This window comes from Parambassis ranga, chromosome 10, assembly GCF_900634625.1.
Source record: "Parambassis ranga chromosome 10, fParRan2.1, whole genome shotgun sequence".
Classification (NCBI taxonomy): domain Eukaryota; kingdom Metazoa; phylum Chordata; class Actinopteri; family Ambassidae; genus Parambassis; species Parambassis ranga.
In genome coordinates, this window is record NC_041031.1 from 19,511,856 (window position 1) to 19,539,726 (window position 27,871).

Sequence of the window (27,871 nt, forward strand, 5' to 3'; positions counted from 1 at the left end):
TTATGTTTTATTGACCTCTGTAAAAAAAACACAAAACAAATGTACTGAATGAAAACCCCAACATTAAAATGATACACAGACTCACACCCTTCTTCACTAACCTTCCTCAAAACATCAGAACAAAAGCCAGTGTTAAGCCAGTTTTTCAGCACAGTGGAATCAGTCAGGCATCAGACTAATACTCAAGCTATCCAATATAGTGATGACACTTCAAATCAAGGCAGGTCAAACCTCAGGACAGTGACTTCCTTCTTAAATGATAGTGAGAAATGTATCTGCTGTAAACCATGAAAATCCCTGTCCAATGGGAAAAAAACAGTTTTGACCTGATTAGAATACTTATCCATTAAAGTGCAGCTTCCACTGCAAAGAACCTCAAGTGTTGATCATGATGCAAGTGATGCAGTGAACTGTTGCATTTCAGCAGAAATACTGAAATCCAACTGTTCACGCAAACATTTTGGCATAGATTTTCTTTTCTTTCTCCTTCTCCTCCTGGATTTTATGGTGAACTTTCTTCATTTCATTGCTGATAGCTGTCAAAAGAAAGAAGTGAGTCTGTGAGTCGAATCCTTTCTTAGTCTGCAATGGATACAGTTTCACTCTAAATATTAAGATTTTAAACATTGTTTTTTTTTTAGTCCCCATGTGTCCACTTTGCCACATTTTGCCTGTTTTTTCTGCACAGTATGAATCTTCCTTAAAAAGACAGCCTGCTCCTAGAGGCACACACAGAGCATGAAGCGCACTGATAACGCTTATCTTCTTGCCGGCAGCCAATAAACTGCAGCTTAAAATATCAAAAGAGCAGTGCAACACTGTCTAAAAGCAGAGAATAACTCAGATTTGCAGAGAGCAGAATTCTACCCAGGACACTCACTTTTACATATCGGTGGGGGGGGGCTGTTTTACTTCCCCCAACACACTCTCTCCCCTCTCAAAATAACTGAACTGATTACAACTGGCACTCTGTTAACTTAGCAAAACAGTGATCAAAGTAACTGATCCATTTTCGTCCTGGATAACCTACTCAGTTCCTCTGTAAGTCCAATTAGAGGCTCATCAGACATTAGGAACGAAAAAAAAGGAGTTTTTTTCCCAGCATTCTGGGACTATTTATCCAAATGAGCTTGCATGCACATCTTAAATAATGCATGTGAAAATAAATACAGTGAATATGCAAATGTTGGAGACAAAAATATATTTACTGTGTGACACCCTGCAAGGGAAGGTAAACAGAGATTTGGAGGAGGGGGTGGAAACTGACCTTTGTCTTCTGGAGCTATATTCTGAGCTTTCTTCAGATCGGTCTGTGAAAAAGCAAAAAAAGTTTAAGTCAAACAACCTAAGAATCAATGCAGCATGAGTCTAAACAAGGACACGGCAGTATAAAAATATATTTTCTACACATTACACATGCGTTGGTGATTTGCTGTATCTACTACCAAATACTGTCTTTCATCATTAACAGCCACTCTTACCATGGCTTTGTTGTATTCTTTTAAGCCCTGCCAGGCCTGGGCCCTCCGGAAAAGTGCCTTAGTGTTTGCTTGGTTCAGCTCTAGCGCCTGTAAGACAAAACAAAAATGAACTGAAGTGTTTTCACTATTCATAGGTTGCATAAACAGACAATTAACTTTATCGTGTAGACTTGTGGGTCTAAATCGGAAGAACACAATGACAATTGTGTTGATGTGTATAGGTGTGCTTTGTTCTGTGCCGTGTCACCTCGTTACAGCTGTCTAGAGCTTCCTGCCACAGCTGCATCTTCAGTTTGCAGGCTGCTGTGTTAAGATAGCAGCTGAGTGCTGCCGGCTCCAGCTTCTGCTGCACCTCCTCCTCAAGTTGATCTCCACCTGCCTCCAAGTACCTGCAGAGTTCAGAGTCATTCAGTTTAAGCTGTGTGCCTCCTCAGATTCATACTTCTCATTCAGTGCAATGTGAGCGTGGCTTAAAATAAACCACAAGCACGGTGACGTTGTCTATGCATCACCTGAGGGCTTTGCTGTATTTGTTGACTGCAGCTTTCCAGTCCTGGTTCTTAAAAAGAGTGTTGCCAGCGTTCTTCACATCCTCAGCCACAGACAGAATTTTGTCAGCCTGAAATGGAGAGCAAGCGAAAAGTAACTCAGAGACTTCAGCTTTTCTTTGTTTCTTCTTTGAAAACAACTCCTTTCAAGACAAATTAGGATTATTTAGTCTTTTTTTCACAGCTTGGCTCTTACTTAGCTGTTTAACCATTGTTTCTAATGGTTGCAATACTACAGTGCTACAAAGTACACTGAGAATAAGTAGACCAACACACAACAAAGTCTGCAGAAATTGGAAGGGACAAGGCTGTAAAAACAAAAAAGTTTTGCCTGACTTTAAACTTGTTTATTCCAAACTGCAAAAGAATGTGAGCACATTCAAAATGTCAGTAATAATCTATCATCCTCTATTTAAGGGACAAACCCTTGAAGATGTTTAGCAACTGTTTTTTCCCCCTCCACCAAGTGTTTGCTAGTCTGAACACGTCCTGGATCTTCATATTGAAATTTATATCAGTCTTCTTTCCTGACTCCGGGTGAGACCGTAAACAAGCACATTTCCAAAAAAACGCCACATTGGTCCTTGCAGAGCAGTCTGATGCTATCTACCAGAGTTAACCCGCGTCCTTGAAGATCAAAGACCTCCCTGATACTTACATCTTTAAAGTCGATGTCAGAGTCCTCGGGGAAATCTGGGTGGGTGTCTCCTGTTCCATCGTTTGGTGCAAAGCCCCAGCTGTCCCCGTCCTTATGCTCGCCGCACTCAGCTATGATACATGGCTGCGATGGCACAGGATAGAAGAAACTTTAGATAGAACGCAGTTATTTATACCTCACTGGACCAGTGGAATCATTTTCCATCTATACATCATATCTGCTAACACTGGGTCAATAAAACTATGCTATAAGAGTGAGTCTTTGACAAATGTTTAAATTTGGATACTAACCGTCTTAAAAAGCATTTACCTTAACAGGGGTGTCATCTGTAGTCTCCATGGACTCCAGCATTTTTACTACTCCCACCCCTTTCAGCACTTGTCCAAAGACAACGTGCTTTCCATCTAGATGAGGTGTAGGGACAGTGGTGATGAAGAACTGAGAGCCATTGGTGCCGGGCCCAGCGTTGGCCATGCTCAGCAGACCCACTTTGTCATGCTGGATGGAGATTTTTTAAAAGAGAACAAACACAGATGTTAAACTTTCCCCATCATTTATGATCATAGCAGTCGTGGTAAATCTGATTTACCTGGTAGTGGAAGTTTTCATCTTCAAACTTCTCTCCATAGATGCTCTCACCTCCTGTGCCATTATGGTTGGAGAAGTCACCTCCTTGGATCATGAAGCTTTTGATGACTGCAAATGTGATGACAACAACAATGCATTATTTAAAATGTACAGAACTAGAGGCTCAATTAAGGAAACTGAAATCCAGTATTTTAATCATGAGTAGCCTTTTTATTTCATAAATCTACCATAAACTACCTGACTGGTTAAATGTACCATGTCCTGTTTAAAATTCGGCAAAGTAAGCAGACTCCAATGTGACATTATTTGCATATTTGAAGGTTATTTACTTCTGTGGAAGGGGCATCCTCTGAAGTGCAGCGGTTTCCCAGTCGATGTGCCTATGCCTTTCTCTCCAGTGCACAGGGCCCGGAAGTTTTCAGCAGTCTTGGGGGTGATATCAGCAAACAGCTCCAGGACAATTCGGCCAGCTGTGGACACAAAACACTCAAGTGAGTCCAGACTCTTTTGTTTGAACAATAATGCTGATTATTATCGAAGTAAAGCAGGATATTATGGTACCCAGATCCTTATAAATGAATTAAATCCAATCAGCAGAATATATTAAGCTACATAATACATTTGATAATTAAAATTAAACTGTATCAGCAACGTTAGGCGACTTAATAATATTAAATGATATGGCTGACCACTAAACCACAACGGCATGACACCGTAACTAGGGTTACTATTCTTAATAGACAAAACAATTACACGTGGTTCATTCATAAAACACCCTCCCTAAACACGTTTATTTGACACAGAAATAGCTCAAAGATAAACTCTTATAAACATAAGTAGTCCTAATTAACACCTTAGCTTATTTCTTGTTTGTAACCTCTCCTATATTCAACGTATAATTAGTTTCTAGAACTCATTATAACATTCCACTATGGTGCTAAGCTAACCAGGCTAACGGCTAAAGTGTCCCAAAATAGCCGTTAGCTGACATTAAGTTCACCGTGTCCTGACCTCTTTCTCCACCAATGTCTACATCGAAGAAGACGCGGGGGTTTTCGGGGTTTGAAGGCTTGTCGGACGGTGTTGGGTGAGACATTTTAAGGACAAATCGACACTTCGTTCTACCTAAACTAGCTAAAGTCCCCGGCCGGTGCACAGGAGCTAGTTTAATGAATGGCTATACGACTTCCGATTGGGAACTTCAAAATAAAAGCTGAACAGCCATTTCGTATAATACTATTAAGAAATTCAAATATAAACGTTAAATTATTATTTACTTTGAGATCCTAAAAGACAAGAACATTAATTTTATCTACAGAATGTTCCTAAGTAAATTTTAAAGTGAATCTATTTTGGTTACTGTGCGAATCTATGCATTTCCTGTCAAGATTTACAAAATAAAGGTCTTTTTAAAGGATGATTACCCCCGAAAAAAAGACGTTTATGCTTTAATATTGCAGTTTTGACCTTTTCTGCAAGTTACAGGAAACAATTCTGAAATACTGTGTAAAACAGAATGAGATTGTTCAAGGAAAACAATAGCAGAGAATTGTATTTTAAGGCCTTCTGACAAATTTACTCAAAAAAGGTCATTTATTTGTCACAAATTCCAACCTTCTTGATGAACAATATTGACTTTTGTCAATATTTGATATTCTAATATCATATATTTTCCACCTACAGTAAATGCAGAGAAGGCTGACAGAGCCTTTCATTGTGTTAATAAACGTGTAATGCTGAAGGATTGCTGATGCTGAGCTACAGGTAACCAATCCAAATCCTGTAAAATGCATACAATGATCTCTCTCAACACACCTTCAGGTGGCTGACCCCAATAAACTGATGGCTCAGTAACTCATTGGATGAAAAATGGGCTGTTTCTCTGGTGGTAAACAATCTTTACAGTTATCTACAGCAGACATAAGGGGGTGGGATTGCTTTAGCCGGCGGGGATGGATTACAAGATGCTCCTCAAATAAGAATGAGAAGTCTGTGGTGGTGACACTGAGAGGGGAGCACGACCTCTGATAAACAATACCAACGAGGTAATCACAGTTATTTCAGGAGGGAATCTTCAGTTTAGGGGCTTAGAGTCACATCTGAAATGTTATATGACCACAGATTGAAGGTGTGACAGAAAGACTCCGTCATTGCTTGTTGGCTAAGTTTGTATATTATATTGCACATACTGACAAACTGCAGTCATAGATTTTCAGGGATGAGTAGTATTTTGCAAGAAAACTCATAATTCCAGCAGGAGGATGTGTTAAAATGTTTTAAATTCAAGCAGTGACAGAGATTAAAATATGTTTAATCAAAGTTGACACAGCTCATTAGCAGTCAGGTCCTCTGTTCGCCGTGGGTGGTAGAGGGCCATCTGGTGTTAGCTCCGACTGTCTCTGTGCAACTTGCTCTTGACTTATGTGAGTCATCTGTCATGTTCTGTCTGAGAAGAAACAAATATGAAACCATTAGAGGACAGACAATGAGATGAATGAGGCTGATGCTGCTGACATCACTGATGTATGTTTACAGACAGCCAGAGGCGGAGAATCCTGTAGTTAGATTTAATTCTGACGTTTTAAGAAAAAAGTTCCTGCGTGAAATTGCTTCTAACAAGGTCTGTGGCTTCTTTTAATTAATCGGCTCGTGATTTGTGGAAAGAGTTGGGATTTCTTTTGTCTTTTTTTTCTTATTCTGGCACTTTCGGCACAACAAACCTGGTGCTATGTAGTACCATTACGTTAGAGTCAAGACAAAAATCTCTTAAACTCAACAACTCTCATGTGAAAAAAAACATCTATTAGGTAAATAGCACTGCAGACCACAGGAAAATCAAAGCGTGTGAGTGTGTCACACAGAGAGTTACAAAGATCATTCCAGCTGCAGCCTTCAGAGAGGTAAGAGCACTTGTCAGCTGTACAACTTGATGTGTCTGAGGACATTTACTTTGCTGACAGGAGAATCTGTTCATTAGTCTGACTGTGTGAAGTTACAGTGTGACTCTGACATGTCACTGTGTTGCTGTGAGGCACCTTCTGTCCCAAACATGATTGGCCTGTCAGCTTTGCCTCATTTGTTACCCGTGTTACATGTGTATAAAATGAACAGCTTTTGTAGGGTCTTTTTGTAGTTTTTCGTGGCTGCTGTTGCAGCTTTGTCTGATCTTTTGTAGGTTTTGCTTTTCATTTCAGGCAAAGCGGAGAGACAGAACGAGCCGAAAATGGAGAGAAAACACAGGGGCACAGAGGTCAGGCAATCAACACCAAGACACCACAATCCTGAGCGCCAGCTCAGTGTGTAAAATATAATATGGAAACAGGTCTGGGTTAGCTGAGCAGGCGAGTATGGAAGCCTGATTATAAGTGGTTATGCGCTGCCTGTGTGCCGGTCAGCTCCCTCTCTCCAGACTTCAGCAGAATCACCATAGAGGCATCATGAAGGCATCAGAAAGCAGCAGCTCCTTCAAAAGCTAAACCCAGTCCATCCTGTGGAAGTCACCAGACTGCTGCATCACAAAAACAAGGTTAGTTCTGGACGCCGCCATTCAGCTGAAAGCTTCGCCACGTTTCGTGCCGACAGTGTCCTGTGGGTGGCGCCCACTGGACAGCGTGGGAGGACCTCCCTCTGGGTTGTGATTTGGCCGAAGTGCAATAAGTCCAACTAAATTCAACACAAAAACCACAGCTGCACACACACACTTAGTCTTATGTTGATGAAGATTCTCAGTCATCCAGGTCATAATATGTAGACAAGATTGAAGCGAGGCAAGAGTTTTATAGTAGAGTTCAGACACGAAGTGTGTGAGTTCCTTGTCTCTTTTTTTGGTACACTATGACCTGACTGTTGTTAGCTGATACTTAGATGGAGGGGTGGGTGCTGTGGTTCATTCTTGTTAGTTTGTTAGACACAGAACTCTGACATGATAGTGATGGATACAAACTGTGACCGTGAGATGAACACACCGGATTCTGATCAAATTCGACACAAAAAATAAATTTGCATTCTGCCTTTTCTCTACTGTCTCTTCAAGATGGAACCCCCGTTCTGGACAGCAAGCCTCTGTTGTCTCTGGCTGTCAGAGGACGCTGCCAAGAGGCTGCGAGTGTAATGGCATGAGACCAGAGCTGGTCTCAATCGACCCGGTCAAACCACTCTCTGACCTTCTCTCTTCTCTGAAGAAACATGGAGGTGGACACTTTGTCCATCAGCTTTTCACATCACTGAACAGACAGTCAGAGGAGAACAGCGATCACTAACATCAGTGTTTGCATTTCAAGTGACTTTAGCAGAGTTAGCTTGTAGTCTTTGAAGCAGCTTTTTTTCCAAACATTACTAAAACCTAACTTTAATGTCAGAGGCTAAAACCCATTTATTGATTAGATCCCTATTTTGATGAGACAAACATGATCCACTGAGTGGTTTCCCTCAAATCCCCCTCTCACCCTCTGACCTCTCCTCTACTCTCATTAGTCTGGTTCATACTGGTAATTCATGTCATAATCTGTGACTGCTGTCTTCCTCATAGTTTTGTGCCTCTCTCTCTCTCTCTTTGTCCGGCCCCTTAATACTCCAGTGCTTATTGACTTCACCAGTCTCTGCTGCTCATCTTTGTTTTAATTACTATCAAATTACTATTATTATTTATGGACTGATGATATATATAGATATCCATTATAATATAATCACTGTTGCTTGTCAACATCAACAACCTGTCATGTTTGTTCTCTGTAATGTATCATGTTTGTGCTCCTCTCTCTCTCCTTCATCCTCTCTGTCCTGTCTCCCTCTTCTTCTCCTCCTCCACCCGGCCGACTGGCAGCAGGAAGGTTCTTCCTTATGAGCCGGGTCCTGCTGAAGGTTTCTTCCTCTGAAAGGCCACAGTTGCTCTTAAGGGGGTTCAGGCTCTGGGTCTCTGTGAAGCGCTTTGAGACTATTTCTGATCAAATGCACTATATAAATAAAACTGAATTGAACTGAAACCTTAGTTAAGACTGGACCTAAGTAATGACCTATGAAAACACTTAACAATCAAAAAGCTTTATTATTATTTTACTAAGAAAAGAGAAGTATTTTAACCTGTTTATATTTTCTATAGTGGAGAATGTTCGGACCTGAGTATTTATAAAACGCTGGCTCCACAATCATTGATATAAACAGCTGTTTTAGTTGAATACTTTACAGTTGCTGGATGTTCAGGAAGTGTTCAGTCACAGTGGCTTTTGAGTGGAGAGTGCATATTTTAGCATTCCTGTCAGCCTCTCAGTATAATGGAAACATTTTAAATTGAGAAAATAATGTTTGGTGTTAATGCATTAGATATAATGTTGGCTTGAAGGCCTGGGAATTTAGCAAATGGCACTCTTAAGCTATTTCCTTTATTTATGACCCAGTGTTTTACTGTCACAATACAAGAGCTTCCTCTTCCCAGGATGCTCCTCTTCAATAAAATATGATTCTGACCTCGCGTTTAGAGGCTAACTGGACTCGTTTGAGATCTAGCTGCGTGGTTTCAAGTGAAGCAGCGTGAGTCACACATGCTGTGAGTTCATCCACTTTGTTCTTGTGCGATCTGCTGTGCATTTTAATGTATTGTTTTCTGTGTTTGCCGATCATCTGGGACACCATCAAATTCTGTTACACAAGGATTTTCTTCTTGAGATCCTGATCCATCCACAATCTCTCCCTCTGAGCCTTGTTAGTACTTCTTTACTCTCGGCCCAACTCTTGTTGTTTGTTGCTCGTGTTTTTTTTTTGTTTTTTTTTTAACAATGTGTGATGGGTTTATCCAAACCATCTATTAAACCTGTTTCTGGTCTTATTAACATTTTAAAACATCTTTTATTTGTTGTTTCATTTCTTAATGAGGCTGATTTTAGAGCCAGAGTTGGAACAAGCGTCCATTATTGAGTGTTTTTTTTTTTTTTTTTTTAATCTCCAGATGACACATCTGGCCGGTGCTTCTGCATGGTTGTGTGTCTGTTCTCAGCCTTTTGCCACAATACTATTGTCCTACCTTATAAATCAGCATTTCTTTTTTTTTTTCAAACTGTCCTGTCTGCATCACTTTGTCGGCTGTGATGATTTTCTCATTTGTGTAAACATTTTAGGCCTAAGATTTATGTGTGCTGTCCCCACAACAAGGATAAAAGTCCATCATTGACCCCAACAGGCTTTTTTAATGCTTGAGAGCATAAGTGCAGAACAGATGAAAAAATGGGGAAATATCCACATCGGTGACAAATTAAAAGAAAAATCGATACAAAACATTTTAGTAAGAGAGCCAGCAGAACACCTTTGATGTCCTTCAGCATTGATTCTTCAAGTCTCAGTTCAATAAATGCTGCAAAGGCTAAGACGCAGACAGTGATGCAGCAAAGTAATCAGAGAAGGCTCATAATGAAAAAGGAGTGATACAGCTGACCATATGTCTGACTTCAGCCCTCGATGCAACACTAGTCTTCAAAGATATTTTATTGTAAAAGGACAAAACCACAGATGGTTCTTTGCTGTTCCGAAATTAATATCATTAGTAACGTGTTACACTCTGCAAGTGTTCTTTACATAGTGACATTCATTCCAAGGTAATAAATTTAATGGCCTTTGATTGCAGATATTGAAGAAAGTGCAGAATGAAGTGTTTTCTGAGCGTTTGTTTAGCGTCTGCCTGGCTGATGTCCTACATCTCGAGGCGCTGCGTGTTCCTGCCGAAGTGGAAGTGTTGCATTATGGATGGGAGCTCACAATGTAGCCACTCATCAGTGTGCAAACCTGAGAGGTTCTCACTTTTCTATTCGGCACAGCACTCGTGTAATACGATTCTGGGTGATGGAAACAAAAGATGTCGAAAGTGTTCTGTCTTACTGATTGCTTTGAAACTTCTGAGAGTCCTCCAGTGATGCCCGTAACTCTGTTTTCTGTCAGACAAATAAGAAAGAACAGCCTGCGTTCAGTGAAATTCCATATATAGTACTTCATTTGCATTATGATGCCTCTGATCATTTTTTCCTAATCCACAGCCTGCACAAACAATAATTCTGCAGTTAGCACGTATCTAAAATAAAACAAAAAAATAAATCATACTTGATATAAATCATACTGATCATGCTACATAAATGTTTGGCTTGAGAAAGTTGCTGCATGTTGCATCATTTCCAACTGTTTCTCAAAGTCAAGCTCTCAGTGTGACTTTGTGGCACACGTACAGAAGGTGATGCTTCATCTGCATAAGCTGCACACACTGTGGATTTTAGTCATACCTTAATTTGCATATTGCTGAGCAGAGTCCCGCTGTTTAACAGCTGGTTATACTGCCACCCCCAGCCCACCTCCCCCACGTAGCTACGCCGGGGCCTGAACGGATGGGCGTCCGGTGCGGCTCGGCACAAGTAGTTGAGGTCGCCTGTGGCCTCAGGTGACATGTCGCCCACACCGATGTACACGGGGAAGTAATTAGACCTCGGCCTGTAGTCTCCAATTCCATCTGGACCTGATAAGAACCAGAAGATATATGAGAAATATCTTTTATTCTTAAATAGCTTTTATAATAAGGGAAGAGAGGTTTTTAAGTATATTTTGATGCTCACATGTTCTTGTACCAATACAATAAACAAAATACAATAAAAGGAAGAACACCTGCTGATAAACAGTATGCTAGACACACACACACACATAGAGAGAGAATGTCAATTTGCTTTTGGTCCTGGCTACACTGCCATCATGTGTCTACTTATAGTCATATTTGCCTGGACACAGACTAAGAATGTATGTACTCTGAAGCATAATCACAAGAAGCTAACTAATGATAACAACATATTGTAGCCCCAGCAGCATAGTTCCAACTTCACACAACACATTTTTACCCTTTAAGGATTGAACACCTGCTTCTCCTACCTGTAAAAAGCATCCTTTGCCCACGCTGCGGCCCTCCTGCAGCTGTGTCTCTCTTTTGCAACATGTTCCCCTCGCTGTTATGTTTGGATATAGGTTGTAGCCTACCTGCAGCTTTAAAACGGACACTTCTGGGTGATAACATAAGCCCAGCGGTCTGCTCTGTCCATGGGGTCATGGTTGGTTGTCAAGCAACCACTGGTTGTCATGGCATCATTGCTTGTGTCCCAGTTGCATGCTAAAAACAGAGGCTGCTTCACCTATTACATGTTCTCTCTTTATTCCACATTTAATCTCGTAAAATAATTAACAGTAAGGCTAAAATACACTGAAGTAATATTGTGGTGTCCATGTTTCTCTTTGCGTGGTATTCACGCCTTTTAAATGTATGCTGGAAAAAACACTGTTACACTGTTTAAACACACACACAGCATGAACACTTTAGATTTATTGTGAATGACTTATTAAAAAAATGTTATCGGACGCTGCATTGAGAATTTTTGATATGTATGTATTTTATACCTGTTCCTCAAACAACTATACCCCCTCTACAGAAAGGGACAGAGCTCTGTGCACTTCCTGAGGAAGCTGGGCTCCTTCAACATCTGTTAGAAGCAGCTTCAGATGTTCTGACGGACTGTCATTGCTAACGTCCTCTGCTATGCTGTGGTTTGCAGCATTAAGAAGCCACCATGTGGTTGGACAAGCTGGTTAGAAAGGCTGGTTCTGCAGAAGATAGGCCTTTGAGGAAACTACTGTCCATCGTGCTCCGAGCCCACCACCCTCTGCACAACCTCATCACCAGAAATAGGAGCACCTGCACAAAAAGCTGATGTCTCTGTCCTGCTCCAAAGACAGACTGACAAAACCATTTGTCCCTCAGACCATATGGCTCTTCAACTCCTCCCACATGAACTGGAGTGTTGCTGATCTATCTATTAAAAAAAATTAAATGTCATCCATCTCCCGGGGTGTCGTCAAAATCAAAGTCAAATCGGGGCTGGCCTGCTAGATAAGTGCAAAGGGCAACATTTCAATCCAAAAATAATGACATATTGACGTTTTAAGTTGTTGATCTATCTATCTATCTATCTATCTATCTATCTATCTATCTATCTATCTATCTATCTATCTATCTATCTATCTATCTATCTATCTATCTATCTATCTATCTAATCACTTAAAGTTGTAATCTAACATTGCACCGCTTGGTGGCGCCAAAGCATAATTTTTTTTTATCACAGAGTTTTTTTGTTAAATGGACTCGCCCAAGTGAGCCGCCTTCTTGTGACTCAATTTCTGTCAAGTGCAATAAACATTACAACTGCTAGACAGGAAGTGCAATGGTTTCACCTGAAGAAAATGGAAATAATACTATTCAATAAAAACAAATATTCTGTGAATTACTTTAATATATATTCCTACTGAATGTTAACCTAATTATGCTGTTATGGTGCACTGTAGATTATGTTATCCTTACAGTTTATTGCATGTTTTCTTAGTAAGTAATGGAAAGCTAAATTAATTTAATCCACATATAATGTAATTTGTCAGTACCTGTGGAGGAGATGACATCTTTGTAAAAGGAAACATGTCAGCATTAATATTATGTAGAAGTCTAATTTACCACAGACTCCTCCCTGTAAAACCCGGATCAGTCATTGTCTCTTTGCATTAGCGTTGAATTGCGTGTTTTATTTTGAAAAGTTCTGCAGGAAGTTCCGCCATTAATTCTGTCCGACTTGCCAATGGTGTGTCAGTCACCATGGTGGCACACAACAGAGCGCAGCGGCGGCGGTCTTATCTCCACTTTTAGACCCGGTAAAATAAGAATATAATGAATGTTCTCAGTGAGTGTGTCGGGTTCTACCTCTCATAATGGACGCCGGCTGCTTGTTGTCGGGGTAACGGTTAGCCTTTAGCTCGTTTTTCTCTTGTTTGCCGGACCCTACATGGAATTTCTTTCCGTCGCTAGCAGAATGCTGAAGAGACAAGGAATGGTTTTGATGAAGAAGAACGCTGGCTTCAATAATGGGACATCATTTTTTACGTTAAGAAAATAACTCCGAGTGACACTTTCAGCTGGGTGTTTTAAAGAGAAGTTTTACCTCCCGGTGGGGGACAGACTGGTGTTGTTGTGGTTAGCCGGGTTCGGCTCGGGCAGCAGAAATAAAAGGCGCAGACACCCGGAGGAGACTGCTCGGCTGTCTGGCTGGCTCCGGTCGTGGCCTGGCTTCGGGGCACTCCCAGCTTGTCCGCTTAGCACTGGAGCACAAGCGACAAGAAGAGAGACAATAGAGGGGCGTCTTTTGTCCACAGCCCTGCTCCTGGATATTTATAAACACTTTTTTTTTTAAAACGATAAGGAGTTCAATATCTTCCAGACGGCGTCTTCCAAAACAATGGCGTCTTATGTGGATAACAGCTTTCGGCAGGCTGTGATGATGAATCCGGCTGAAAGGACGCAACAGGTCAGAAGAAATTAATTCTTATGTTTTCCTTCTAATGTGATCTGTATTCGGAAGTGTGTGTTTTTTTTGTCTCATTGCATCATTACAACATTAGCTGCAGCCTCCCAAACTGCAACAGTTTTTTTAGTAGCAGGGTTTCTGTGTGGAACTGTTGCCATTCAGCTCGTTCCAGCTACATCCCGCTAAGCTTCCTATCAGCACAGATAATCAATGCTACTTAACATAACATGGTGGGAATCTAACCTCCCTGGAAGCATCAGCCTATTTGTGCACTTTTATAAACTTGTTTGCTTAAAAAAAAAACACTTCTGAATTTTGCAAAAAGTAACATTTAAAGCAAAGGGGCTAATCACCAACCTAGCCTTTAGAAAACACTTGAAAGGCTTCTCCTTGGTTGCTCCTTCAGAGTCACACTATCTTTGAAGCATGGCTGCATGCTGCAGTTACATATAAGTAAATACACAGTTTTGTTATTTGTTTCTGAGGTTTGTGTGTCCTCTGTACATGCAAATCCTGTTGGCAGTTATTACACCACAACAAACAAAACTTGCATGTCTTTTGGGCGGTGGATGTTATTATTATGTTTTTCCATTTATTGAAACAACGGCTCTAAATCCATGTTGTACATATCAAGATGATATCATTTTCATCTGAGCACTGCAAACAAACGCTCCCTTCAGCGCAGGCTTTTACACACAAAAGGACAATCAATAGGCCATCACTTAAACCAGTGGGCTACAGTTTTAGTGGCACGGCCTCTGCATGTCTATCTGACATTGAGGAAACAATTATGGTGTCATTGGCGGCTTGTTAAGTGCCCTAGGCCCATGGTCTTTACAGCTTTATGCAGGCTATAATTTGTACAGGCGACAGATACCATCGTGATGATGGAAACAAATATGAGGATAAAGAATCTGGCCTGCGTTATAGTAGTGGCAGTGTGTTTTATGACAAAGATTGCTGATGATATTTTTGATTCAGTCTTAAAAATGCTCGAGTAGCACGAAGAAAATGTCGTTTGAAATGCAGAATCATCAAATTAAATGACTTGTAGTGTATTTTTAGCCATGAGGACTGATTTGATTCCAATAAAAAGAAATAGAAATACATATATTCTTCCATTCCATCCATCCTTTCATATCAAATGCTGCCTCTGAGGCATTCCTCACCTGCCAAGAAGATGTGAGAGGACATGAAGTAAATGGAATTTCTTCACCCCCAGATAAAAATAACACCTTCTGGAAGATGCTTTAATAAACCACCGGGCGGTCTGTGGTCCTTTGACACTCTAGAGATATGGTTCAAGTCCACACTGTGTCAGCTTGCAAACATTTAATCTTTAAAAATGAACAAAAAGGAACACAGACAGGTCTTCCAACGACTAAATGTCTACCTTAAAGGTGTGACGTTCTTTTCCTTTTTTCCACAAAGCCACTAGAAAATGTGTGGGTATTCTGCTGAGTCTGTTTGACATTAATCTTATTGAAAATCATGTGATTGTCTGCCTACACCGGCCTCCACCTCTGCAACACCTTTCCCCAGTGTTCTTTTCAAACGTCTAGCAACGGCGGTGGCTCACACAGTTTATCCTAATGGTGTTGGCAGGACCTCTCTGTCAGGATTAGCTAACGGTTAGAGGGATCTGTCTTTATCTCCCAAGTCTAACCACAGTGGGATTTGATCCTCTGCCTCCACACTATTGTCACATGGTAGGTTAAATAACTGGCCACTTGACAGGTAGTGTTGTCACCATGCTGTGTCAGTTTCCTTTGTGTCATTTTGGACTGTAAGGGGAAGTGCACTGCAGGCTGATAATCAGAAAGCAGACGAGGACAATTTTTCCATGAAGCATGGATGGATATCATCTTTTTCATGTTCAAATTCAATTACAGACAGAATTACATTGCTCCAGATAAAACTGTGTTTCTTGAAGAGTAGGTCTCTGTCTTGTGTAATATTGTTGTGGTTTTGTCAAGTAGCCTTAAATCCAAATTGTAAAAGGTGGTTGGTATCATAGCATATAGGGTATGATAGTAGCATGACATGAAAAAGACTTCAAATATATAAATATATCATGTAAACAGTGCCTTAAGTGCACGTTCAGGATGTAAAATGGTGAGGGTCGCGAAGGTTTTATCTTAAAGAACATCATCATCACTGTCTCCTCTTCAGGACATCTTGTGCAGACAACATAATGACAGCAAGTCCTGTTCAAGAAATGCATGCTGCTCAGGTCTAGGTTTATATATGAAAGCTTACGTTGAGCTGATTCTCATCTAAAATTTAGTTTTGCATTCCATGTTATTAACCGTATATTTTGTGGCATTATAATCTGACTTAGCCCTTTTATAATGATTGGAAAACATGCAAAATTTCCCTTAGGTGGCGAGCTGTTACATATGTGAACCTACCTGATTTAAATGATGCAATTCTTTATTTTACAATAGCTCCGTATGCCGTCACCGCTTTGTTTTATTTTAGGCAACTGGACAGCCATCTCTCCCCTCTTGTTCAGCCAGGTGGCAATGCCAAAGGCCACAAACGGCAGCCCTTGGCTGCTGTGACCCTGCTTAACAGCCACATAGCTGGAAGGACATGTTGCCTACTTTACATTGTTTCCACATATTCTCGATCAGAGGTTTTAGTGCAGGCTTACGGTGTTATTAGTGGGGGGAAAACGCATTCAGGATATGTAGTGGTCATTCTAATATGGCTGCAGATCAGGGTCATATGTGTAGGAAGTCACGAAAAAGGCCAACACAGAGAATAAGCACAGATTTTGTTTTCTATTATTATTAATTATTAAAATACATCTAATTAAATTTTAACAGCCATAATTAAGCTGTTAGTATAGTTGATAATTAAACTGTATGGGAAGCATTTCGCCACAGGCTGTAAAATGATGTGTACAAAGCTGCCCGTCACTCAGCATCCTGCTCAACACAAGCAGGAAGAGGAACTGCGTCAAGATGCTTTTTGAACTTTGGCAAGAAGAATGTCTTAGAACCCCTTTCACCCCAGAGCTGTATTTTTCCATCTTGATGAAGCTAGTTGTTGTTTTGTTCAGTGTCAAAATCATGTGAACATCGGTTTAAAAACTGCTGCTGGTTTAAAAAGTAGCTCGAGAAGGAGTCATAATAGCATAACTTTAATTTTTTTGTTCCCAGGCAACACATGGTTTCCTGAATTCTCCACAAACACCAGTCCAACCTGTATATTGCGTTGTGCGCCTTGGCATTTGCATGTACTGTGCAGCAGCACTAACCTTGTAGAAGTAAAGTGATGTCACATGTTATTCTTGCATTGAATAGGCTGAAGCGGTTACACACCGCAGTCATTGTGACGTATTCCTCCCTGTTTAAACACAGGGGAAGATTTCAAGAAGGGAAAAAATTAAACAAATACACTGACGGACAATGCTCACACAGACAATCAGCTGACTTTGGCTCATTTGAACCAGGCTTTTAATTGCATGTGAGTTTTTCTTCATGATGCTGTGACGCCAATAAAGCAGCACCGTCCACAGTGGACTCATAAAAGGTATTGATTATTTTATTAAAAGAATGGTTTCCTCAGTGTTATGACTGTATAGGGAAGAGGTTCAAACCTAAATCAAACATATAACCTCTTTACTACAAGTTGATGACAGTTATGGTTACTTTAGAGTTTATTGGCCTGATAAATGTCTGATATCATGATTAACTACAAGCCAGAAATTATTTGCATTCCTCAAACAGTTTTCCTTACTGGAAAACATGAGGATGTTTGTGTAGCCCTGCGCTCAGTTTACTCCCTAAAATCTAATAATGAAAAGACCAATCCAGTGCAGTTTGTCTTTAAATGCACCATTGAGATTGTAGTTTAAGTTTAACACGCAGTGGTTTTCCCCATGAGGCATCATTTAACACTGGTGGAACACAGAACAGGCAAAAGCTCTTTGTCAGTGGCATATATCTAGTTTTTGTGCTGCACTGGTAACAAATGGCCATGAATAAGGTAGGTGAAGGGTTTTTGTTGTAAAGTACAAGTGAAGTGTTTCATATTTTTCTGGACACAAATGGATAGTTGATGATGTTCCTTGCTTGGTTGCTGTTTGGGTACAGATCTACAGAGATGTGATTGTGCACACTCAACAGATTTAAAAACACAAGAACATAAGAAATGGGGCTCAAGTAGATTTGTGAAGACGACAATAAGGGGACACTAAAGGGTCGTCATGGGACACAAGCTCGACTAGGCTTCAGCTACCTGAAGATTTTGGTCAGCAAGTTGTTCTGGAAATCACTGGCAGTCAACCCGTTCTGTGAGGGTGTGTTGGATCTGGATCTGGTCCAGTCTGATACAGTCTGAGTTACATTGTATCTCATGTGTGTCTCATTATGTTGCACTCATTGGACTTTTATTTAAAGTAACGTGAGGTTTTAGCTGTTGTATGAAAACTGAAGCATGAGTTTGACCCAGTTTTTAGTACTTGAGCAGTGAAGTGTTTGAGGTGGATGCTTCCTCGGGCGGTGCATGTGCAGAAGTTGCAAAAGAATCTTTGATTGTCTTGAGCAAAACTATGCTCCTTTTCCAACAATAGCAGAGGGAGAGAAAGTAAACGTATCACCGCTTTTGATATGTTTATCAAGGAGACCCCATGCTGGCTTCAGAGTAGCTGACTCTGCGGTTGCCGCTTTCATTTCTGAGTCGGATTGCTGGGCTCACTCCAGGTTATGTCATTCATTCAGTGAGGAGTTTTTTTTCAGTTACTTTGCAGAAAATAAAGAATTTTGCTTACTTAGATAACACTTACTGGTCTGAATGTACAATCACGTACAGTCCTGGATTGGATTGTCTCTACATGTTTATCTTGTCAGATAAGGTCAGGTGTAGCCTTCAGGGTCACTCTGTACATTCACACCAGCGGAATCACATACATTTTATTTTATAAAAAAGGCATGTTTCAGTTCCTGATGTTCACATTCCTTGAGATATTTTTAAAGCAAAGCAAAACAGCTCTGCAGTCAAGGCACCAGAAATTCCATTGGCCTTCACAGCAGAAAGCAACAGACCTCATGCCACTGAGCGACCACAGTCTTTACATAACTTAGCCCGAGACCCACTTGGCTGCTTGAAGAGCTTAGAGAATAAACCATTCCTGACGTGCAATATTTGCATGACTGCTATTGAATTACCCTCCATACTGCGGCTGTCATTAAGAGCTTCATTCCTAAATGGGATTTTGGAAATTCCTGCATTTGGAAAAAGTGACACCTACGTTACAGAAAAGATTGAACATGCTAAATCCTTGACTGACACAAAATGAATGAATGAATGAATTAAGATCTCTGTATTGAAGTGGCACTGAATTTAAGCTGTTGTAGTCCTTTTGTCTTGTAATATCCTTAATGTTTAGCCCTAGTCCTACACAGGACAGGCTCACTCTGCTGTATTATCTACCCTGTAATCCCTCTTCATGGTGTACTGCTCAGACATGACGTGGATCAGATGGAGAGCTGATTAATTTATGTGATTAGAGATCTCTAAATCCCAGTATATGGGTTCACCATGCAGCTAATACTTGTTTACAGTATTTGTAACAATGGCATTTTAACGTGGTTTCACAAACAAGGCAGCGTTGTGGCAGGGCTGCACGTAAACAGAATTAGGTTTAAGTCTTTGGCTTTTTGAAGTTTTAATTTGGAGATTTGTGTACAAGTTGAGCAACTTGCATACAGCTCACTTTTTATCTAATACATTTAATAGTTGAAATGAATTTAAAGTGTAAAGCATTTTTCATTATCAGAACAAAAGCCATTGGCAAATTACAGCTCTACTCTACACAGACAGGTTCATTAGCATGATGGCTCAATATGTCTGCCGGCTTTTATGCAGCAGCCGGTTTCATTAACACTATGCCTCTTGTGTATGGCTCACCTGTTTAAGATACATCTCTCAAATATTTATTAGTAAGGCACAGGCTGCCAGCCCTCTACACTACACTGAAAGCTTTGCATCAGCATCACTGTAACTGAGATGCTTGTCTTGATTTTCACTTCCCCTTTGTTTTATGATCTTCTTCTTTTTGTTTGTTTTTTTTACCTAGTCCACCTCCAAGAGCCAAGAGAAGCACTATGAAACAATATTTAATAAAAATAGATGGCTGCTTAAGTCCAACCCCCTTGTAAACAAATACACACTGCAGATTAAGTAGGAGCAGGAAGTGTGTGAAGTGAAAGTGAGACGAGGAAAAGTTCTGTGATAACGTTGTCATTCATGTCACACAAGGATTTCACATCAGCTTATTTGTGTGTGTTTTGTGAAGGAGTAGGAATGTTGTGCCTTTCCGATCGTAACGTGGCCTGTCATGCCTCATGCAGACTGGGGTTTCTTAACAGCTGTGCTGGTGGTAGGCAGGTGATTACTTGCCTTTGTGAGCTAAAAGAGGTGATTCATTACAACATTAGCATGAGCAAAAACAGCTGTCTTTGCTAATGGATGCTGCTGTCAAAAGTGAAAACTGCTGCAGCAGCAGTACTTGAGTTCTGCCTGCAGGAAGATGAAGGAGGTTAGTGGACAGCCAAAAAAAGAAAGCATACATTTCCCCCCCCCTTTACAAATCAGTGATCAGGAATATTGTTGTTCCACTTCCTGTGTGCAGTGGAGCAGACTGGTGCACCGTATCTGTCTTGTTGAAACCTTATCTTTGCAATTGGTCCCTGAGGGTTGGTCTAACCTGTGGCTGGTCACGTTTCCTTCTCTGCAACCCTCTATCCCTCCGATGCCAATCAGGGAAAATGTCTGTTCATTACCAAAGCCTAAACGTAATCTGATTCTCACTGGAATGTTTGACAGTTTCTCGCTGCTTCCTGCTTGTGGGAAGAAGGGGCATAATTATCTTAGCTTGCTTGGACTGAACTGCGTCTAACATTCCCTTTCTAGTGCAGATTGCTTCGGTGCCAGTCTGACATTATTAGGATGGCCTCTCCTTCAAACCAGAGAGCTTTTGTGGGCCCTGAAGTTTTATCTTTCCTACGGGGGAAGTTCATGGAAACACGGTTACGGCTGTGATGCAACGTTCCTCTCGCAGCTACACTGATTTCAATCCGGTGACATTGTGGTATGCTTCCCTCGCAGCATTCCAGCTATAATTTCTCTCTAAATGTTGTGAAGTCATTTACAGCTGGGCATTATTTATTAAACAGCATTAGCTCATTGGCGCCTCAGACCTTGACCAGGCTAATTGACACTTGCCTCGGCTGACCTCAAACAGACATCCGCTGCCAGACGTTTTCCCACATGGCCCTATATCTCCTTCGCACTTAAACCACTCCCGATGAGACCAAACCCTTTTCATTAATCATCCTTTCAGTAATTATTATGCAGATCTGCTCATGTGTTATATGCAGCCTTGATACGGCAAAGACCAGGTATCAAAAACGGGCTTACATAATGCCACATTAGCAGTTCTTTTGAAAGGCTAATGCCTGTACAATCTTCTTAAAGTGGTATTTGCTTATTTGTGATTGACTAACTTGATTACCTACACATTTTTAGCAAACATGCACTGAAACAGGCAGCACATAACACGCACGAAGAGAAATATTGTTAAAATAAGGGTGTTACTCCAAAGTGTAAAACAGTACACGATTAGTTCAAATCAGTAAGTCACAAAGGAGTCTTACAGATCCTGTCATGACAGAATCATGATGGCCCTGTGAGTTTGTTAGGTGACAAAGTTGCATCATGCATACTGTAAATGTGTGTCAAGATGTGATGCAAAGATTAGTCAGTAAGATTAGCCTAAGATGTTTTTTGTTATAAATGAAAATGTCTTGCCTCCCATGCCTCTTCCACATATTGTTTACAGTGATTTGAATGTGGTGTTGCCTGATAATCGAACATTATTCACACAACACACACACACACACACACACACACAGGTATTTCTACTATGTTGGGTTAACCCTCTAAATGTAAAATCTAATAAAGGCACGTTTTCTTTAAAAATGGGTCAAAATATGCATCCAAAAAGACTTCATGCAGTCACCTGCCACCGGCTAGGTTGACAATAAGTCAGTGACCTTTCAGCTGATCCTTTTCAGAGCAGAGCAGAGAGTGAAACTTGCTCAATCAGTAAATTGAATCCAAAACAGCTGAAAAATGTAACTGTGGTGTGGGAAAAATTGGTGACAGGATTCTAAAGTTGTTATGCAGCGTGTTAGTGGGAACACTGCCTTTCTTATGTATATTGCATGTCGACAATATTAGTAACACCTGTGGGCTCATGGAAAACAATACACATATGGCTTTAAATACAACCTGTGCTTATGCGTAAATACTGCGTATTTAAGTTCACTTTTCATCTGACAAATATTCTTTAATTGGTCATTTCAGATGGCAAGTAAAATGTGTCTAGTGGACACAAAATCCAGTTTTATATACTCTAGAGGATTATTTTAATCCCATTTAAGTTCTGTAAGGAAGAAATCCAGTTATGTGTCGGGCATAGGAAAAGTACGGCCTATACCTCAGAAAGTGTCACATTGACCTGAATGACATTCAGAGGGTTTGGTTGTTCTTGGGTCCTATTTGTTTTCTCACTAATAGTTTTGACAGTCATTGATGGAGCATTACAAGTGAGTTTGACTGGGCTGACGCATAAGATTGATGAGATTGTTTAAAGAAATTACAAGAGTTGGACTGGAGTTTTTTAACGAATGTAATTTGAAAGTTTCTTTCCGTCCTTGTTGTCTTGTTGTTGCACAGAATGCGACAGTGTTCCCATGTGATAGCTTTGTCGCACTGCCTGCCTGTGTAGGTCAGACTGCCTGTGGCTATGTTATTATTGGGTTAAATGAAGACTGTATTTGATTTATAATTGGAGGAAAAGATGCAGGCCATTCATGCATGCATCTCTATAGGCTCGGGTGCTTTGAATCCACCAGAGAGCACAGTGCAGACCCAACACAATGACTCCCTGTTACAGCCAGCTTGTGCTTGTCAAAAATGGTTAAAATCACACCAATTATAACATCGCTGCACTGGAAATATATGTTTTAGTTCAACTGTACCAGTTGTGCACATGCCAGGCAGACTTAAACAAAGGCTTCTAGTCTACATTTATAAAGCAGGCAATAAAAAAAGACTCTGAATTGAAGTAGGAGAAAAATAATTAGTCTTAAAAATATGTTGAAAAAGGGCAGGTACAGCATGATGTTTTGTTTTGAAACATTACATTCACTTGATCTTAGATGTGATGTTATTTTATATATTGTATTGTATTTATGAATACCTTGTTGTGTGCAGAAAAAGATGCACACTGTTTTGTTTTTATCCCTGCAAACTATGCTTCACAAGATGGTGGTTGTAAGGTTTAAAACACTACTGTTATTAGAATGTTAAATAAGGGTTTGTTAATGCTGTCGAAACGGTTAACATGAAATGAAAATGGCATTGCAAAACAAAATGGGGAAAGAACGTCTGCAGTTACTTTTACTACCTTAGGCCCAGTAAAAGGAAAACCATAACTTGTGATAGAAGTCTCAAAGGATCACAATGGTCTGCCATGTTTCTTTTGTAAAACATCCTCAGGATATAGCCTGAAATCCCCGTCTGTCTGGAGCTGAGGCCTATTTTTGTCCGAGTGAAGTGAAAGGCCTTGGGTGGGATCATAAGGCAACTCCTGTAAACAGGAAGCTTCCATTCAAGACTTAATAAGTGAGCTCGGTGCACCAATATGCAAGACGACAGCAGTTAGTACCTGAGTAGTGCAACATCCTAGGTATTCATCCTGATGAATTGCTCTGTTGTGCACACACTGGAGAAAAATGTTGGCATTATGTGTTTAAGTGTTCCTCTCCTTATCGCTTTGTTGTGACCTTAACTGGCACCTCACCAGATAAACGATCAGCATCCATTAACCAAATTGTTGCTGATTTCCCACCGGCTCTCAGAATCAACACAGTCATTGTCACCTTTGCATTGAAGGTTTACAGTGTGACAATCACTGCCTTTGAGATAAAAAGGAAAGGAGTCACACCTTACACAGGCAGGCGCTAGACCCCTTCCACTCCATTGTGATGGCAAACCATGAAAGAACATAGATGACAATGTCGTCTCCCTACTAACAAAGGCAATGCTGCTGGCTCGTTCCCAGCTCAGAGGGAACATGCTGTTCATGCGCTGATAATCCTGCAGCCTGGAGACCTTCTGGAAATGTTCCAAGCATGAGACCACTGGTAATTCAGAGTTTAGTGCATCAGATTGCCAACATTGCAAAACAAGTCTTGTTTATTTAGGTGAGATTGCTGAAAAATGTCACGCTGTTCATGTGTCAAATCTTGATTTGTCCTTATGCACTAAGGAGCACTTGTGTTTGACAGTATACAGCATTTATCTCTTGGCATGTCTCCACCCATGTGCTAAAAGAGAAGAAAATGTAATCTTTCTTGTACATGGGTGTTGGTTTAAAAAAAAACATCTTTTCATTATGTCAAGGCAACAAAAAACAAGTCATGCTCTTAACAGTACATGGGGTTTCACTTGAGATTTCTTACAAACAAACTCCAATGTCCCTCCGGTGACCAGGGAGTGTTTGTGGCCTCGGGGGCCCGAAATGAGAAATCTGGCTTGTGTGAAAGCCGTTCTACTTGGGAGAAAGAGTTTCTCTGGTTGTTCCCTAGCAACCAGCAGACAGAGTAGCATTGCAATGCTAGAATTACATTATGCAGAAGGCCATAGGAGAGCGCAGCAGAGATGTAAAAGATTGATTATTGAATTCCATAAATATTTTAAATGCACCAGGGGGAGGTTTGGGAATAATGGGTCTACAGTTTTGGAAACCAAATGGATGCAGTCACAGCAAAGTATTGAACCAAGCCAGTTGGGAACGAGTGTTATTTTTCTCCCATTGTGGCGCTCTGGGGGATTTCATTAGCAACTCTCCTCCAGTCTTTGGCTTCTGTTAATTGGACAGAAAAAAGGGGGGGTTGGGGAGAAGCTGGAACCAAGCGTTTTCTGGATCATTTAGGCCACCAAGCAAGCCATTTGCTCCACAGAGATGAAAGCACATCTCCATCCACCGTTCCCTTTTCTTCTTGTTTTTGCTTTGAGCTCTCATGAATTGATCTTTATGCGATGTTGCGTAACTTTGTGATGATTGCACTGCACCTCTTTGAGCCCTTTGTTTGAGCGAGATGGGCCTGGTTTCATTTGGCTGGACAGTTCTCTTTGTTCCCAGTTATGGACTTGCTACGATGAGGTTCAGTGACAGAGCTGAGAGATCCCTTTGTGTCCAGTATTGGTCTCAGGCCACTGTCAAATCCACACTGAGCCATTGTTGTTGTTAGAAAAGGCTTTAAATAATATACTTAGTACTCTTAAGTCTTTATTATTAAACAGATATTAAATGACCTTTATTCTGATTCTTTTTGTTCATTCTGGGGTTATAACAAAGAAAGTACACTTTGAACCGAAAACAAATGATATATTTTACTTAGAAAATAACCTTATCTGTCCAAATACAGCTTAATTTTCCATCAATAGTTACAGGTCTACATTTTTTTTTACAGCTTTTTAAAAGAAACGCATTAATTGAGCAGATCTACAGTGGATCCTGTGTGTGTTTGCTCATGCTGTGTTATAGATGAGTACAGTGGTTGACTGTGAGGGAAGTTGTGGTCGAAGCAGCAACAGGCTGCAGACCCGAGGCTGTTTTTTTTCCTGTGATATCTGGACTTGTGGTCTAAAGGGTGATTTTCATTTCAAGTTATGTAAAGTGGCAACCAGCTGGAGAAACAGGTTCTAAACTGATGCCTTCCTCTTTGGAAGGAGAAGTAGAAGTGGAATTAGCAAGAAAAGAAAAGCTGAACTTTTCACCTCAGGATTTCCTCAAGGTGGATCCTACAATGCAACACACACTGTGAACATTTGTTCATTTTTTTTTGTTCTCAAGAAGTGACACAGCTGCATAGGTTTGCAAAATATTCAAGCAGTTGAATGAGTTCCAAACTAGTTATAGCTGAGCAGGTGTTTCACTTTCAACTCTTAAAGGTAGGGTAGGAAATTTTGAAAACTCAGTGAGAGTCAGCCAGATTTTGAAAGTAAACACACGCCCCTTTCTCTCAGAGCTCACCCCGAAGCCACGCCTCCCAACCAGTCTGTGACTTCGGCCATCATGCACGTACCTCTCTGATGCGCGCAGAGCAGGAAGAGAGTGACAACCAGCCAATACACCGCGCAGGGTCCACCCGGAGGATTGGCTGATGTTTTTAGCATTTAATAGCTTCCACAGATGATTAATATTCTTCGGTTTTAAACGGAACTGCCGAACTAATTGGTTGCTATCGGATTGTAAAGAGAAGTTACACTAATTTAACAAAAAGTGCATCAGAATGAAATCTCCTACCCTACCTTTAAGGCTGTTACATACTCCATGAGTACATGGAGGTCTCGCAGCTTGTTCTCGACGCATCGTCTGAGCAGAACTTTTGTGTCCGAGAAATTTGTGTGATTGGTCAGAATTTTGAAGTGTGTGTAGTGAATGCAGAAAAGTGGAAAAGCTACTCCACTAGCGCAGAATCCACACAGGTCAAACAACACACACATTGTTCAATCTGTTATCATGCTACGAGCACAAACGCGCCCACCTCTCTTATTAGCTTGTTATTGCCCCTCGTTCAGGTCCCCACTGAAACGAACATTGTTTTTGTTGTTGCCACTTCAAGAAGATGAAAAAATGTATCTGCTCATGTGCTTTAGCATTCAGTTTATTCTTGTGAAGCTGATGATAGCTTTGACTCATGTCTCTGTGTGGCAGTACTCTGGTATTAAAGAGTGTAACTGAGTCAGCAAACAACATTCAGTGCTAATTAGGTAGCAGTGGGATCTTGTATCAGAGTGGCTTGGCTAACACTGTGTGGAGAACATTAAAACACTAGATTTATGCAGGGAAAGGTCATTCTGACATAAAGACAGCAGTGCAGTGTTTTGTCCAGTAGTGTTTGCTGCAGCTTCTGAATTAGTAATCAGTGTGGTGCCTCGTAGCAAGAAGTTAAACTTTCTCACCTTGTGCAGTTCCCTTACTGATTTAAGATCTGTAAGGGAAATGTTCTCTACTTGTACTGTGAACAATGCAGTTCAGCCTCTTTGCTCAGCTTTTGCATACATAATCTTTTCTATGTTGCAACTTGGAGAAACCAAATATTTATTGTTTGCAAGTAGATTTGAATTAATTGGCATCAGCTGCACACCTTCCTGTGATAATGACTTGTCACCATGGCAACCAAGTAAATGGAAGAGAAGCTTTAAGTAGGTGGAATAAGTTTGTCTGTAAGGTGTAACTCCATAATGACGTTCTATGTAACTTCTTGTATAATTTCTAAAGTGTTGGTATACATTTTGTTTTGTAGCAGTGATATCGTGCAGCTGTCTGAGTGAGACAGCCCCAGCTATAAGTCATTATCTATGCATTCTTAACACTGCAAGATATACAGGATTTCAACGTGCTAAAGGGATATCTAAGCTCATTGTTTATAGAACATGATCTTTATCTTTGGAAGAGGATGCTGCAGGTTTGGCTGCATAGATCTATTTTCAGAGGGCTGAAGACGCTCACACATTCTCACTTCCAAACCCACATCTGTGTCTGCTGGCTGTAGCGCTGATCAAAACAGATGGGTTGGAGAGGTCAGCTCTACCCGTAAGCCTTCAGTTTGACATGTTTAATGCCAACATGGGATTTCAATGACGAACACAATTTTTGCAACACAACTGCTACTGCTACTGCTACTACTTCTACACTTCAGCCTGCATCTGATTAGTATGCATCAAGAGACTTGAGGGCATTTTAGTTCTTCAGGGCATTATACAGGCAGGCAGCTCAAGTAGGTGCTGTTAAGCTCATTCACATGCCTCTCTGATTCCTGTTCCAGCCAGTCACCATGTCCACCAGCTGCCTGGCCACAGTGGGAAATAAACAGCAGCTCCCAAGTGCTTTTAAATTTTCTCTGTGACTACGGAGTTGTTCTGCTCCACTGGCCACTTGAACCACCTCCCCACCAGCATTTGGAGGAGTAATAAATTACATTCAGGCCTGTGTAAAACTGGAAGTGGAGGACGTCAAGGTGTATTAGACGCCTTCCTGTAGACAAACAGAGTGTCTCAAACAGGTGGCAGAGGAAGTGTAATTGGTTGTGCAGTGCTTAATTCAGCAACCGAAGCAGAGAGGAAGAAGATGAGAACCGTGTGCTC

At 40.8% G+C, this 27,871-nt stretch overlaps 3 protein-coding genes across 10 annotated transcripts in view; 1 reads left to right on the forward strand and 2 right to left on the reverse strand.

The window, feature by feature from the left end:
- Window positions 1–4,452, reverse strand: ppid (peptidylprolyl isomerase D). The gene is made up of 10 exons (XM_028415665.1): window positions 4,287–4,452; window positions 3,605–3,745; window positions 3,277–3,383; window positions 2,997–3,185; window positions 2,688–2,810; window positions 1,994–2,100; window positions 1,729–1,870; window positions 1,482–1,568; window positions 1,268–1,310; window positions 1–536 (listed from the first exon to the last, which is right to left on the reverse strand). The coding sequence occupies exons 1-10, from the start codon at window positions 4,369–4,371 to the stop codon at window positions 448–450; spliced, it is 1,113 nt and encodes a 370-aa protein (XP_028271466.1). The 5' UTR covers window positions 4,372–4,452; the 3' UTR covers window positions 1–447.
- Window positions 4,453–9,890: 5,438 nt separating this feature from the next.
- spmip2 (sperm microtubule inner protein 2) lies at window positions 9,891–11,302 on the reverse strand. The gene is made up of 3 exons (XM_028416713.1): window positions 11,169–11,302; window positions 10,535–10,764; window positions 9,891–10,192 (listed from the first exon to the last, which is right to left on the reverse strand). The coding sequence occupies exons 1-3, from the start codon at window positions 11,230–11,232 to the stop codon at window positions 10,136–10,138; spliced, it is 351 nt and encodes a 116-aa protein (XP_028272514.1). The 5' UTR covers window positions 11,233–11,302; the 3' UTR covers window positions 9,891–10,135.
- Window positions 11,303–12,915: 1,613 nt separating this feature from the next.
- The window catches only part of rapgef2b (Rap guanine nucleotide exchange factor 2b), an 81,016-nt gene continuing 66,060 nt past the window's right edge, over window positions 12,916–27,871 (forward strand). For all 8 annotated transcript variants that reach the window (XM_028415418.1, XM_028415419.1, XM_028415424.1 and 5 more), the window contains exon 1: window positions 12,916–13,636. In XM_028415418.1, the coding sequence (XP_028271219.1) occupies window positions 13,568–13,636 (69 nt within the window). In that variant the 5' untranslated portion in view covers window positions 12,916–13,567. The remainder of the gene's footprint in view (window positions 13,637–27,871) is intronic.

Excerpts from the sequence above, each read along its gene's own strand:
- ppid (XM_028415665.1), bottom strand. The coding sequence starts at position 4,371 with ATGTCTCACCCAACACCGTCCGACAAGCCTTCAAACCCCGAAAACCCC. Across the intron at positions 3,384-3,604 it reads AGGATGCCCCTTCCACAGAA|TCATCAAAAGCTTCATGATC; the intron begins GTAAATAACCTT and ends TCACATTTGCAG. Across the intron at positions 537-1,267 it reads TATAGCTCCAGAAGACAAAG|CTATCAGCAATGAAATGAAG; the intron begins GTCAGTTTCCAC and ends TTCTTTTGACAG.
- spmip2 (XM_028416713.1), bottom strand. The coding sequence starts at position 11,232 with ATGTTGCAAAAGAGAGACACAGCTGCAGGAGGGCCGCAGCGTGGGCAA. Across the intron at positions 10,765-11,168 it reads GCAAAGGATGCTTTTTACAG|GTCCAGATGGAATTGGAGAC; the intron begins GTAGGAGAAGCA and ends GGTTCTTATCAG. Across the intron at positions 10,193-10,534 it reads TCAGCAATATGCAAATTAAG|AAAACAGAGTTACGGGCATC; the intron begins GTATGACTAAAA and ends TTTGTCTGACAG.